The sequence below is a fragment of the Stegodyphus dumicola genome, chromosome 6 (assembly GCF_044657685.1).
Source record: "Stegodyphus dumicola isolate Sdum_Otavi_A_Nest chromosome 6, ASM4465768v1".
Taxonomy (NCBI): domain Eukaryota; kingdom Metazoa; phylum Arthropoda; class Arachnida; order Araneae; family Eresidae; genus Stegodyphus; species Stegodyphus dumicola.
Genome location: NC_140773.1, coordinates 171,410,845 through 171,425,690, shown reverse-complemented (window position 1 = coordinate 171,425,690; position 14,846 = coordinate 171,410,845). Strand labels below are relative to the sequence as shown.

The following is a 14,846-nucleotide window of genomic DNA, read 5'->3' as shown; positions in this document are numbered from 1 at the left end:
CCTCTGATATTTGAAAATCTAAAGTACAATAATAGATACTTTTATGCTCGGGTAACGAAATTTCTTTTGCATAATTATATATTTTGTTTGCCGAAATTTGTCTTCCTAGTAAACATATCTTATGCCGTCCGAATAAAATACTTCAAGCGTTATGTCTGAAGAGGTTTGTGTTCTATATTCTTTACCAGCTGTACCTTTTAGTGGTTTATTATTAATTCAGAATTGTATATGCACACAAAATTTATTACGTCTTATACAGCAGACTACAAATCACACTTAAACAACACTTCAGAATCCATGCAATCGGCTTGTCACGTGACCAAACAAGTGACGTTTTTTACGTAGCAAGTCGGTCAGCCAATAGTGATTCAGCATTGTCACAGCAGGGGGTACGGCGAGTACGTTTTAGGAACATGCGGTAGGGCTAATACTACTGATAAGTGCTACTGATAAGGATAGCGTCCTTACGAGACGGTAACCAAAAAAGAACCACATGATTTAAAGCAATTACTAAGTATTTAATGCCAAAACATAATAAAATGAGCATAATAATAATAATGATCATAATAAATGAATGAATTTAAAGGTACTTTAGTGACAGATATTTGATTTAGCTTAGAGAAAAGAAGTTCTACTTATCTGAACGCTCCGTCTTAGTGCTGCAAAAGATTGCAAGGAAGACAAGACCCCCCAGGTACAGGAGAACTCCCAGCTTTGAGAAAGAGACAATGCAGAGGATATTCGCGAAAAGTTTCTGAAATAAATGAAGATTTTCCGGAAAACACCTTTGAAAATTCAGGAGCTCTTCCAAGATCCTGCCTCCATCGTACGTGATCACAGCGCCCTCCAAGGAAGTTAGAATAGGTTAGAATATTCTAACCTCCATGTGTGGTTATGATGAAAAGCTTTTTCGAATTTCCCGGAGTTTTATGCTCGAGCTATTTATATTCAATGGACATAAGAAAAAAACTGGATTGTAATTAATTCCAATTTTCTTGTACCGAAGTAGATGTCTAGACGCGAAACTGAAACCCGATTATGAATTCATTAATTTAGCCCTTAGCAAAATCCTTGTTCTAGTGGCCTATTTTGAATGTCATTGTTCAAAACCGTAACCCGCTCTTTTTGTAAAAACCAGTGAACTTCGGCGGTTTGTTTATGATGGATGTAGTGTTGTGATTGTTTCTCTTTAAATAAGTTTGTGATAGTTTTGTAGGAATTATTCGAAATTTAAAAATTATGTTTAGTAAGATTTTTCTTTATCGGATATGCTTGTAGTTTTTATTTCACAAGAAAAGGAAATATTCTTTAAGAAGTTTTGTGCAACAACTAATCTTGTGCTTTAATAATTTTTTTAGATAGTTTAACTGTTTTAATATAGAAGAACGTTTTTCTGCAAGAAATGTAATGAAGCATTTCGTATGAGTTTTCACTATAGCTGATGTACTTTGAGTATTAAAAATGTTTGCCTTACATTTCTCTTGATAGCAATCTATAGGGAAAGCGGAAAATGTTTTACAAAATTGTTCACGATAGTTATAACAACTAAAATTTTAGGTAATTTTATTTCTTAACTGATGTTTAAATTTATGATTTTGAACTTTAGAATATTTTCTAAAAACTATTGAATTATTTCAAAAATTATATAAAATTGCTAAGTGTTAATAATTATTATTCATTTGTGTAGGATCTAATAAGTTGTCATGAATTTTCAATATTTTTTATTTATGCTTTAGTAAATAAATTTTATATTAAAATTTTTTTTCAGTTTTCTATAACTTTAAAAAAGTTAAACCAGATTAGAAATGCCTGGTAACCAACCAACTACCACATCTCCTCATCTTTCATCATCTAGCCAATCTAAGAGTTCCCTAGTTCGATCTAAAAGTCTGAGGCTCCCTATATCTAAGCCAAAGACAGAGCAAGTACCTAGTACATTGACTCGCCATGGAAGTATAAGAGGGCCTAGAAATCAGTCATCTACTTTGCAAAATTCGAAATCCTCACACCTGTCAGTTTTCAGAAAACCTTTGCTTAAGCCAAAGCCACATATAGGTAATTCTAAGAGTAGTGAAAGTTTGGAGAAATCTGTACACAATACAGATGGAGAATTGAAGAAAACTGCTTGCAGATCACCAAATAAGCATATTGATGGCAAGGGTGTGACCTTTACTGATATGCATCCGACTCCATCTGATTCACCAACAAGTTTACATAGTGATAAAAGCCAGTCTCAAGATGCTAATTCTTGGTGTACAACTGATTTAGTTGCTCATCTCAGAAGGCTTGCAGAAGAACATGAAAAGCTCCAGGTAGGATTTGCTTAACAAAAAAAATTAAGTGATTATATGCTAGTTGTATTTTTGGGCCATTATAGATCTGTCATATAAAAAAAATTCTGAACTTTTCTTGTATTGGGACTGGATTTGGAATTGCATATATACATTTATGTATGTACGTATGCTCGCACACATGCATACATTTCTGAATCTGGTCCCGATAACAGAAAAATACCAAAATTTCTGTCATTTTATGTTTTTTGAAACTAAGGAAGATATGTTATGAGGGTTTAATCCTAGTATCCGGTGCATACGGGATTTGGCTACTTTTGGTGACTATGATGAGCAGTAAAAACGAAACGTATATGATGAGTAGTAGTAAACGGGTCATTCAAAGAATATATATAGTTATACATAGATATACATAGACGTTTTTTGGGTCATTTTTGGTGCTGGCGATAATTTTCAAAATCGCGCCAAGGCTGCACCGTATACTAGGATTTTACCGTTATGAGTGCTTAAATAAATTAGATGTATGTTAAAAGCCCATCTAGATGTAATATCTGTCAAATAAAAATATTCTATTTGAAACAAAGAGTATAAATATAAAAGTCAAGAATATAGATAAAATTTTGCTGTGAAGAATATTTTAATATACAGTCAAAAGTTGTTAATTCGGACACCCGTAATCCGGAATGATCTATAATTCGGACCTCAAAGCTAAAAACTTCCTGCGCATGCGCCGAGTTGACACATGCGCATAGGCGTTTACGCGTGCGCGTAAGACCTTTATGACTGTGCATATGCGTGTGTGCAAGTGCAGAATATGTTTTTGCGTGCGCGTTTTATGTATAAGGCACGGTATAAGCTAAAATTATCTATTTCAGTTAATGTTGATGATTGCGTTGTTCCTTAATCTTCGAATTGGATCAGGCTTATTATTTTTTGCAGACTGTAAGAGCAATTTTATAAAAGTAAACTTGAACTTTCGATTATGTCAAATAGAATTTCCAATGCTGGAGCTCCCAAAGGATCTACAAAACGAAAGTATTTTTCGATGTCCATCAAACAAAAAGTGGAATTGCTGCAAAAAATGGATAAAGACATGAAGAAGGTGACAGAGAGGTTAGTGAAAACGAAAAAATTTCGATTGACAAGTTAGTCGGTATTCTCGACACAGCAAATGCGGGCCTTGAACAGCGGAACTTTGTAACTGAACAAGAAATTATGTCTGTTTATAGAATTAAAGAGAAAGTATTATCACATAAAATGAAGCAACTTAAACAACTTACATTGAAAGAAATGTTTAATAAAGTAAACAAATAAATATTAAACTTTTTTTTTTTTTTTGTAAATTTTGATCCCCTTTAGATCATAATTGGGTTAATCTTTAGATTATGGTAACTTGGTGAAAATTTGGCAACCAACCCTGCTACAGCAAACTGCTAGTTTTGTTATGGACGCCATTTTGTTTTCACGAAGTAAAGGCATGTTTTTTTTTACTCAACATTTTTTCCAACAATCTGCTAGCCGAATTACGCTTATACTAGAACTTTTATGGAACAAAAATGCTTAATCATGACAAAGATTAGCTGCGAAATTGGGAGAAAGTGCAGAATCGCAAACTGCTTGCTGCGTTTTTAAGATTTGCACATACACGGTATCATCCATGTACATGTTGACCTATTTTCACTTAAAAAAAAAATCCCAGAATTGCACAAAAATGGCATTGTGCACACTTTTGACTTTATCCATGTACGCTACTAAAGTCCTAGCTTCTAACTTTTATCGCCTTACCAAAATGTCGCCAAACTACCTGTTACTATATTCCAAAGATTAGCCCATAATTGTTCTTTATTTCATAAATTACGGTTTCATATTTTTAATTTTAGAATTTCTGCATGCCATCTTACGAGATTTAAACTGATGATCTATAATCCGGAAAAATCGATTTTTCCGGATTATAGATCCCGACAAGTCCGGATTAACGACTTTTGACTGTACTGGTAGTTTAAACATGCTGATACACTCTTTTGCAAAAAATCGAAGCATCAAGAAGGACTTTTGCGATCGTGATGAAATTTAGTTTGCAAAAATAGCTTGATCAAACATGCAAATGATCAGAGTTTCAAGGCAAATGAACAGGAATTGCGATCAAAGCGCGAATTTCTAGTGTGCAATTCGCAAAGTATAAAACCTGTAACAGAGGCGGGAAATTTACCTTTTTTTGTTGCTGTCATTGTAATTCCGTAAAGAAGCAACTAAAGATGCCATTACAACGATATCGAAGACCTTACAGACAACCAAACGACTTCGAACGTAGTCGCATTGTAGGGTTACGTGAAGCCGGGTGGTCATACCGAGCAATATGTCGCCACCTGCAGCATACAGACACTGCTGTGCAAAGATGTTGGCAGCAATGTTTGCTACAAGGAAATTGCTGATGAAATGAAGGCCAAGGAGCACAAATGGAATGGTGTTCCAGCCGATTACGATGGCTGCCATCAGACTGGCATCGTATAGTGTTCAGTGATGAATCCCGCTTCACTCTTGAAGCAGATTACCACCGTGTTTGTGTCTGAAGAAGATGGAGCCAGCGGTCCCATTCAGTCTTTGTTTTACAAAGGCATACAGCCATAACCCCTGGTGTGATGGTGTGGAACACTATTTCTTACGACACCAGGTCATCTTCAGTACATCTTTAACAACTCAACAATATGTTGATACCATCCTGCAGTCTTACCCTGCATATCGTCCGCTGCATTACCCTTCATGGCACATCATCCTAGGTCCATTTCCCAACAAGATAATGGCCAGGCCATATACCGCTCACATATCTCTGGACTGCCTCCGTGCGGTTGATACTCTTCCTTGGTCAGCAAGGTCACCAGACCTTTCACCAATCAAGCATGTCTGGGGCATGGTAGGCCGCGAGATTTGGGCACCACAAAATATCGCAGATCTGGAGTGACAACTGATGAATGCCTGGCAGAATGTGTTGCAGGATGACATTAGGAACCTCTACCTGTCCTTGCCTTGATGAATTCAAGCATGCATTGCGGCCAGGGCAGTTCAACCAACTACTAATTTGATAATGTGAGCCGTGAACAGGTACTATGACCTTAATTTTTTAATCATTTTATTATCTGTGTATGAGCTATATAGATATTCAGTTTCATCAAAAACAACCACTTCCTTCATGGTGCTTCGATTTTTTTTGCAAAAGAGTGTATTTCTCATATCAGTTTTAAATTTGATAAACCCTCTATTAATTTATTAATTGGCAGGTTTCAAAGAATTGACAGGTTTTCAAATAATTTAATGCTAAACTCGTTTCTGTCAATTAGTGTAGTGAAAACATAATTTTATTTCAAAAACTGTTAGATTCAGTTTTTTGCTGAGAACTATCTGATGAAAGAACTGGAAGATATGAATTAAGTTTTAAAATGGTGCGGTAATGCACAAATTTTCAGTAACCAATCAGGGAGCTGATTACAGCTCATTAATGCACAAATATTCTATAACCAATCAGAGAGCTGATTACATCACGCTTAGAATTAAAATTATTTAAATAACCATACATAATAGATCATTTTTCAAAAAAAAAAAAATGCAAAATTAAATTGTATTTTTATATTTAGCAGCCATAAATAATGTTTAAAACATTAGATTAAATTTATACATATTAAAACAAATTACTTTTAAAGTAAGGTGACGTCATTGATTACATCATCCACAACATAAAATTTCATAGAATATGATAAACAAAAAAAATTTTATTTCAAATAAAAATGCAAAATTAAATTAATTTTTAATATTTAGAACCCATAAATAATATTTAAAACATGGAATTTATGCATAATAAAACGCATTATTTTTAAAATAAAATGACAACAAAGTAGCGGTTACTATAAATAACATAACCAGCAACGGGTTTACCATAAGTCGTATTATTCGCCAAAAGAAAAATTGCAAAAGTCCTTGCAACCGTACCAAAGTAGCACCAAAATCCCTAACTCATCATATCGCCATATTAGATGGTTGCGAATTTGAATTAATTCTGTAAACGTGCAAAAATATCTAAAACAGGACTTCAAGAAAAACAACGAAAAAATGGGGAAAGTGCAGAATCACCCACTGCTTGGCGCATTTTTAAAAATTACACATATTGGGTATCCATGTACACATCGACCGATTTTCACTTAAAAAAATCATTCCTGAATTGCACAAAAATGGCATTGCGCACTTCCTTGGCTTTATTCATGTACATATCGACCTAGTTTCACTTAAAAAGTGAAAAAAAAAAAAAAAAAATTAACAGAAATCCACGTCTTCGTACTCTTGCAAACGCCAAACAAATAAGTGGGCGATTCTGCACTTTACCTAAAGTATTTGAAAGTAAACTATGTATTTTATAGGATCAACAATATTAAAAGTTTTCATAATATCGTATGCAGTACAAAGTCCGTAATTCGGACTGGTCGGGACTTCGGCGATTCCGGATTAAGTGTATTTCCGGATTATAGATCATCAATTTAAATCTGGTAAGATGGCATGCAGAAATTATACAATTAAAAATATGAAACCGTAATTTATGAAATAAAGAGCAATTATGATCAAAATTTACACACACAAAAAAAGCTTAATATTTATTTGTTTACCTTTATTAAACATTTCATTCAATGTAAGTTGTTTAAGTTGCTTCGTTTTTTGTGCTAAATGCGCATGCGTAAACATTAAACGCGCATGCGTAGCATTAAACGTGTATGCGTAAAGCATACAAAAAAATGTTTGGGGCTTTGAAGTCTGAATTATAGATCATTCCGGATAATGGATGTCCGGATTACAGACTTTGTACTGTATCATTTTTAAGACAGTAGCAAAATGGAGTAAAGCGTTTTATCACGAAATTTAAAAAATTGTAATAAGCAGTAAATGAGCAATAAATGATCGAAAAGCATTGATTCGTATTTAAGCCAAGAGGTTACCAGATTTGGCACGATTTCGCTTCCCTTGGCGATTGGACCGTAATCTCCAGTCTAGCCAAATATATTGTTGGTACTTCTCCGTCATGCACCTGTCATGCATTTTGAAATGTGTGTGTATAATGGAAGAGTATCGTGTGTGTACTATGTCTAAAAGTGTAGACTTGGGTGCCCCTTCGATTGGTGACAAATTTTATTCAATAATAATCTGTTGAATGGCGATAAATGAAGCAACTTTGCGATAATACAAGGGGTTCCTTCAGTCTACTCTAAGCATTTTTTTAGTAATAAATTATATTCCACTCTGACTTATTTCTTTTATATAAATATGTTCATGCATTGCACAAAAAAACCAACATGTTCACTTTAAATTTGGCATATTAATTTTTATTAAGACTTGCTTCTTTGCTTCTCAGAACTAAACTTTCTTGCATGTAACACGTAACAAGAAGCAGGGAACATATTATTATTTGAATTAGTGATGAAACCCCATTTCTGTTTACCATGATAGTTTTAACTTCCTGATTTTCTTTTAAGTGAATATAGATCGATATGTACGTGGACATAGTCAAGGCAGCATGCAATGCTGAGTTTCTGCAATTCTCTGATGTTTTTTTAAATGAAAATAGATCAATGTGTACGTGGATACCAAGTTTGTACAATTCTTTGACTTCTTTTTTTGTTCTGTGTAGCAGCCATCTTGAAATTCTTTCTTCCTGGTGCCGCTTTTGGCATAAAAAATGAATTAAAAAAAAAAAAAAAACAAGGGGCACCTAATTGTAAACTGTAAACTTTTACCGTATCTTTCCTGTATGTTTGACAATAGACAACAAAATTATCGATATTGTATAATTCCTTTGGGTTTTCTTCTGCAAAGCACTCGATGGCAGTGTTGCATTTTTACTCGTCAAGCTCAGCAATGATTGATCAACGTCAAAAGATGAACGAGGTACAGTTCTCAGATATTAAACACATAGAAGTAAGCCACTTAAATGTGATATTTATTGCATGTGATCAAAATAAGTTAAATAATAAATGACATAAATTTAAGTTAGTAGAGATATTACTATATTAAGCATATGGAGGTAAAAATTCACAAATATCAAACATATGGCTGTAAAATTAACTGGCAGCGGCCGAGCGGTAAAGTTGCTGAACACTGGTAATTCGGTCCGAGGTTCGAATCCCGCGAACGGGTTGGCTGCATGGGCGTTTTCGTGGTTTTCCCCATGTGTAACGTGTATACGAGCCAATTTCCCTTAGAAAGTCCTCCACGAAGGCGTCCCTCCCCTTAGGCAGATAGCCCTAGTGTACTTTGTCAGAATTAAATACACACACACACAGTAAAATTAACTGGTTAAACGCGATGTATGAAAATAAATTTGTATTAAATTCAAGTTAGTTCAGAAAACAATATATTAAGCATAATGGAAGTAAAATAATAAGCTTGTAATAATAATCTTTGTAATAATGAGCTCTTTTCTTGATAGAGTTGCCTATTTAATGGGAAAAAATTGGTAAAATTCAGATCCGTCTTTGAATCTCTTTATTATAAAATTCTAAAATATTCCTGTTTTTAACAGTGCAGTTTCTAAGGAAATTGTAAAAACAAAATCAAAAAGCCACTTTTATAATTAATATTTTCATTGCATAATTTCAAAAGACATCTAAAGCTATAAATGAAAAAATTCATTATCATCATATAAATGAAATTAACAAATATTCTCATTTAAATAGAAACTTAATTGCAACTATCCAATTACATACAAGTGTTTTTGGTAAAAGTATATTTACAGGTACCCCTTGGCGAAAATTGGTGATTTTTGGTGGTACATGGATACCGAGTTTGTGCAATTCTTTGACTTGTTACTTTGGCTTTGTGTAGTGGCAATTTTAGTGCCAAAAATCACCGCTTCATAACGACAAAATAACAAGTCGAAAAATTGCACAAACTCGGTATCCATGTACACATTGACCTGTGTTCACTTAAAAGGAAATCACAGAATTGCATAAACTAGGCATTGCACACTCTCTTGACTTATCCATGTACATGTCAACCTATGTTTACTTAAAAAAACATCAGAGAATTGCACAAACTTGGCATTGCACTCTCTTGACTTATCGATAAATGAAACAATAACTTCATGATAATACAAGGGGTACCCTTCAGTCTGCTCTAACCCCTTTTTTAGTAATAAATTATATTCTGCTCTGACTTATTTTTTTCATATATATATATATATATACACTGCTCGACTGCTCGACGTGGAAAATGCAACACCGAAAAGGAGTGGTCAGAATATTGAGCGAGAAAGGCGTGGGCTCAGTAGGATGTAGGACCACTGCGGACAGTGCACGACGAAACACGTCTAGGCATAGAGTCAATAAGAGTGTGGATGGTGTCCCTGAGGGATGGCTCTCCATTCCCTTTCAACCATTTGCCAGAGTTCATCTTCTGAACGAGGCAGGGGCAGAGTCTGCAAATGGCGTCCAATCATATCCCACACATGTTCGATTGGTGACAGGTCAGGAGAGTATCGTGGCCAGGGAAGCATCTGTATACCTTGCAGAGCATGTTGGCAGATGCGAGCACTGTGTGGTCGGGTGTTATCCTGCAGAAAAATTGCATTAGGCAGCCCCTGAAGGTAGGGGATTGCCACCAGCCGCAGTACATTATACAAGTATCGCTGGGCCGTCATAGTGCCCTGAATACGAACTAGAGGTGACCTGGAATCGTAGGCAATAGTGTCCCAAACCATTATGCCACATTGTAACGCGGTGGGGCATTCCACAGTTACTGCTGGATTACATCTGTCTCCACGTCGACACCACACACGTATGCGGCGACTGTCACTGGATAAACAGAAGCGTGACTTATCTGAGAACACAACATTTTGCCATTCTGTCATCCACATTGCACCAGTCCGACATCATTCTAAAAATTTGGTCTATGCTGTGGGGCCAATGGCAGTCTTTTTAATGGATGCTGTGAGTGCAGGCCACATTCAGCCAATCGACGGGAAATAGTTCTGGTCGACACAGGAACATCCAGGGTATCTTGCACATGCTGCAGAATCACGGTACAAGTGACTTGCGCGACCGCCACGGCTCGTCGGTGGATGCGTCGATGCATGCGTGCCGACGTCACTCTGGCTGCACCTGCACCCCTCCTTCTTCCCACATTTCCTTGTTCGAACTATGTTCGCCATAGCCGATGTACTGTGCTTGCATCCATGTGGGTATCAGCTGCGATTTGACGTAAGGACCAACCCGCCTTTCTCAGTCCGATTACCATACCCCTCGTAAAATCGTCTATCTGCTGGAAGTGCCTTCGCTGACGGCGACCTGGCCATTCTCTCCTATTACACGTATCCTCCGGGACAAAAACCAACTTCTTCGATAATTCTTCTGGCAGAAATAACGGCACAAATATTGCCCATTCTGCATGCTCCTTTTATATCTTACTTCACGTGTGTCGGAGAGCTGCGCTTTTTACATCATTCGCATAACTCAGTGACGTGCATCTGCTCTAACATTTGCATAAATTTCTGACCACTCTTTCTTGGTGTTGCATTTTCAATGTCGAGCAGTGTATGTTCATACATTGCACAAAAAAACCAACATGTTCACTGTAAATTTGTCATATTAATTTTTTTAAGACTTACTTTCTTGCATGTAACACGTAACAAGAAGCAGACAACATATTATTATTCGGTGCTTTGCAACTGATATGCAGCTAATCAGCAGCCAAACAGTAAAGCAACTGAAGTCTGGTAGTTTGATTACCAAGCAAATGGGCTAATTGCATGATTGTTGGGAAGAAAGCCCTCCTTGAAGGCATCCTTGCTCTTAAACAGATATCTTTCCCATGCTTTGTCATAATTTAAACAAGTGAAACCCAACTGATGTATGCTGCTAAAAATTTTATTTAAAGTTCACATTTAATAACATTATAAAATTTGTGAATATGGTCAAAGTTAGATAACTTTAAACATATGTATTTATATGAATTACATGAATTGCATATATTTATTATATGAATATTTCGTACTTTTCTGTTTCGCCAGCACAAATCTCACCAAGCAGACTATTGGCGACAACACACAGTATAAACATAAAAAATGTTAACAAATGTTAGTTCTAAGAATTTTTTATTTTGAAGGCATAGATATCTTAATATTGTTTAAAATTTTGTAAAAAGCCAATAAATATAGACAATAAATTTATAAAGAGACATTAATTTAAGAATTTACTATGCTTTCATGGTACAATATCTTGATTTGCCGGTTCATATCATGTGACCCCAAGTGATCTCATCTCATGTAAACTACGCTACAAAAATCTAATCCCTCTCGGTAATTATCTACATTAATTTCAATTTAAATCTTAATTTGGAATACAAGTGTAAATGCAAGAATTATTTCAGTTCATACAAATAGCTTACTCAGAAATTATATAAAACAGCAATGCTTTACTTTGCTAGTGCATTCTCATTAGAATTTATGAATTTAACTCTTGACTTTACCTTTTCTACATTTTCGCCTTCGGGTGAGCAGTGTGATTGCATACTTATTGACTTAATTATTGTGAATGACCTTAAAACATAAAATTGAACTATCTGGTAAAAATGAAAGAAACGATAAATCTTATAAGAAATGGCTGCGACTTGTTTTGAAAATGAGGCGAAAATGTTAGCAGCGAAGATGTTCCGTTTGGCATCCTTTGTACCATTTTTGGCGACTTTATGGCCTGCGCCAGCAAAATGGAAAAGTACTGAATATTTAAAATGTGTACTTTATCATTAATAATTATTAATAATATTGTTACGAAATGTCCAGGTGCTGTAAGATAGCTTTCCAGCAAAGCAGGTTTAGGGTTGCCATAAAATGCTAAGGGAAGGCAGGATTGCCACATTTGGCAAGAAAACGCCTACGTGGCAACAAAATTGGCGATATGCCATAGATTGATGGAGAACTTTCTGGAATGAATTCTTTTAGCCCAGAATGTTCTCGAATACAAGCCAAAAGCGTTATAAACCCTGCTGGTATGCGGAGAGTCAGTCACTTAGTCCGTGCAGAGTCCATCGAGTTGATAGTCAGTCAGTGAGTGCCGAGTTGGTCGTTGAGTGCACCGAAAGAGTCTGTTAGTATATCACGGTTAGTGCATTGTCAAGAGAATGTATTGAGCTCTGCGAACGGCTGAACTGACGAGTCGGAAGCTGTGCTCTAGTGTATCGTGAGCTGTAGTATGGAGAGTCTTGAGAGTACATGGAGTTCCAAGAACGATTGAACAGAGTCAGGAGCTGTACTCTGGTGCTTTGCAGTGAAGCTGTCTTCACTGTGATTGCCTGAAGGCTGTGTCGCTGATTGTTCCAGCATGAGTCGATCTTTGATGATTGTAAAATGGGATTTTGGAGCTGTCCTGAAAATACTGGAAAATAAAGTGTTTTGATACTTCATCAAGTGCTGTTGTCATCATTCACTATAAATCAGCATGAACCCTGTAACGTACGAACGTAAAGGAAGAGAAAATTACATAACAATATATTTATGGACAACATTTCTTTTTTAATTATACTGTAAATTTATCTTTTGATTTTAATTTCACTTTTAAATTTTCACATCATAATTTTAGTCTAAAATTAGTCACAATTTCACTCGTTCAAATCTTACAGTTTAGTTCACAGATGCGACATTAAAACGATGTCAAATATTGATTAGGTATTTTCATGCCATCTATTTTGTTTATTTCACGCTTATCACTGGATAAGAAGACTTTATCTTAAACAAAGTGTCACAAGCAGTGATGAGATTTTTAATCACATGTAACTGAGAAGAAGCACAGCACTAATTAGCATTGTAATTGTTAAAGAAAGAGTCCTGCTTTTAAAAAGCTTCATTTCATGTAATGTGAAATTAATTAATTAACCATTTTAAGAATAAGGAGGTTTTGTATATTTATTTAATTGAATATGCAAAGTATGTGAGGGCTAGCTAAAAAAGGCATGCTTTCGTGAATATTTTCTAGGGTAAATAGGGTCATAGCTATATTGCACTTAAGAAAAACCACAAAAATGCTCACATGCAAAGGTAAGAGATAAGAGGGCTTGATCTCTTTTGTTAAATTTACCTCTTATTGACTCGAATCTTATTGACATTCGTCTTATTGACTTTAAAACAGTGAGCCTGAGTAAAGAGGGAAATATCTTTTGTAAATATAAAAGCAACAGTAAATGCATTTCTAAATAATAATACTCTTAAGAATCCTTAAGAATATTATTATTATAAGAATCCTTAAGAATATCATTGATTAAATTTTACTGGCGAATCGTTTCTTTTTTGACTCCAAGATCGGCACCAGGAAGGATCAGCACCAATTTCAAGATGGTGCCGATCCTTCCGCCCACTATGTAAAACCAAAACAAGAAGTCAAAAACTTAACACAAACTCAGCATCCATGTACATATGAACCTATTTTAACTAGATTAAAAAATCTGAAAATTGCACCAACTAGGCATTCCGTACTGCCTTAACTTAGTTCATGTACAACACATCAATCTATTTTCACTTAAACAGACTCAGAAACCTAAAACAAAGTTAAAATTATGTTTACCAGAAAAAATTCCCCACTGTCTTAACACACACAAAGACAAACAAATAACGAAAAATATACAAAGTGAGAGTAATAAATAACCAAAAATACATATTTCCTAACATAAAAACATGAAACAAATCTTTTAACAAAAATTAACATGCAGAGATGAATAAATAAATGAAACGTCAATTTTTTAACATGTCTTTTTTTCATGTGCATACATTCCCGCTTCCCACCACCATCTCCTCCATCCTCTATATAAGCAATTCAATTAAATTTTTGCTTGTTTTGTCTCCTCTTTTGTTTATGGCGGATAAATACGTATTAACATTCATCCTTTTACATACCTCAGACATATTCAAATGATGATACCGATGTCAAAACACCAGGACACGTGCAAAAAAACACAGCAATTGAAAAGAATGATAAGAATGAAAAAACCCGGGTCCATATGAAAGGATTACTATTAAAAAATAGGCAACATCTCAATTTATCACAACACATTTAGCGATATTCGCAGAAATAACCCCTTTTAAATGACAAAAAGTAAAAAAAAAAAAAAAATAACCTCAGTTTTCCTCAAGGCTATTTACACCAACATTATCAACATTAGGGTTACTGTTTCACGAACAACCAATACCACTTGGCAATTTTTTCAGACAGAAACCGAGGGTTACCTTACAGTAAAGATCAGCCATATCATTAAGATCCTTAAGAAAATTTGGAATATTTATAAAGGTTTTCGAGGTGAAAACATGATCGATTTTGTTACAAATCACATGGTTTAGACATGTTTTAATTATGTTCCTGCCAGATTGGTAGAATCTCGGTGAATATTGTCCTTCATTGTACAAATCTTAACAGATACAAGATATAACATATGAGTATAGAATCTGAAGGAAAGCTAGATTAGGTTATTTGAGTATGGCTAAGCATGTTGGGTATTAGCCTGAGGAAGGATACCTTTATGAAGGATGTTTTAGGGAAC

At 35.1% G+C, this 14,846-nt stretch overlaps 1 protein-coding gene across 1 annotated transcript in view; it reads left to right on the top strand.

The window, feature by feature from the left end:
- Positions 1-1,017: 1,017 nt before the first annotated feature.
- LOC118192701 (uncharacterized) overlaps positions 1,018-14,846 on the top strand; it is a 120,905-nt gene continuing 107,076 nt past the window's right edge. Inside the window, exons 1-2 of the mRNA XM_085819157.1 lie at positions 1,018-1,557; positions 1,769-2,312. Coding sequence (XP_085675283.1) covers positions 1,806-2,312 — 507 coding nt within the window. The 5' untranslated portion in view covers positions 1,018-1,557; positions 1,769-1,805. The remainder of the gene's footprint in view (positions 1,558-1,768; positions 2,313-14,846) is intronic.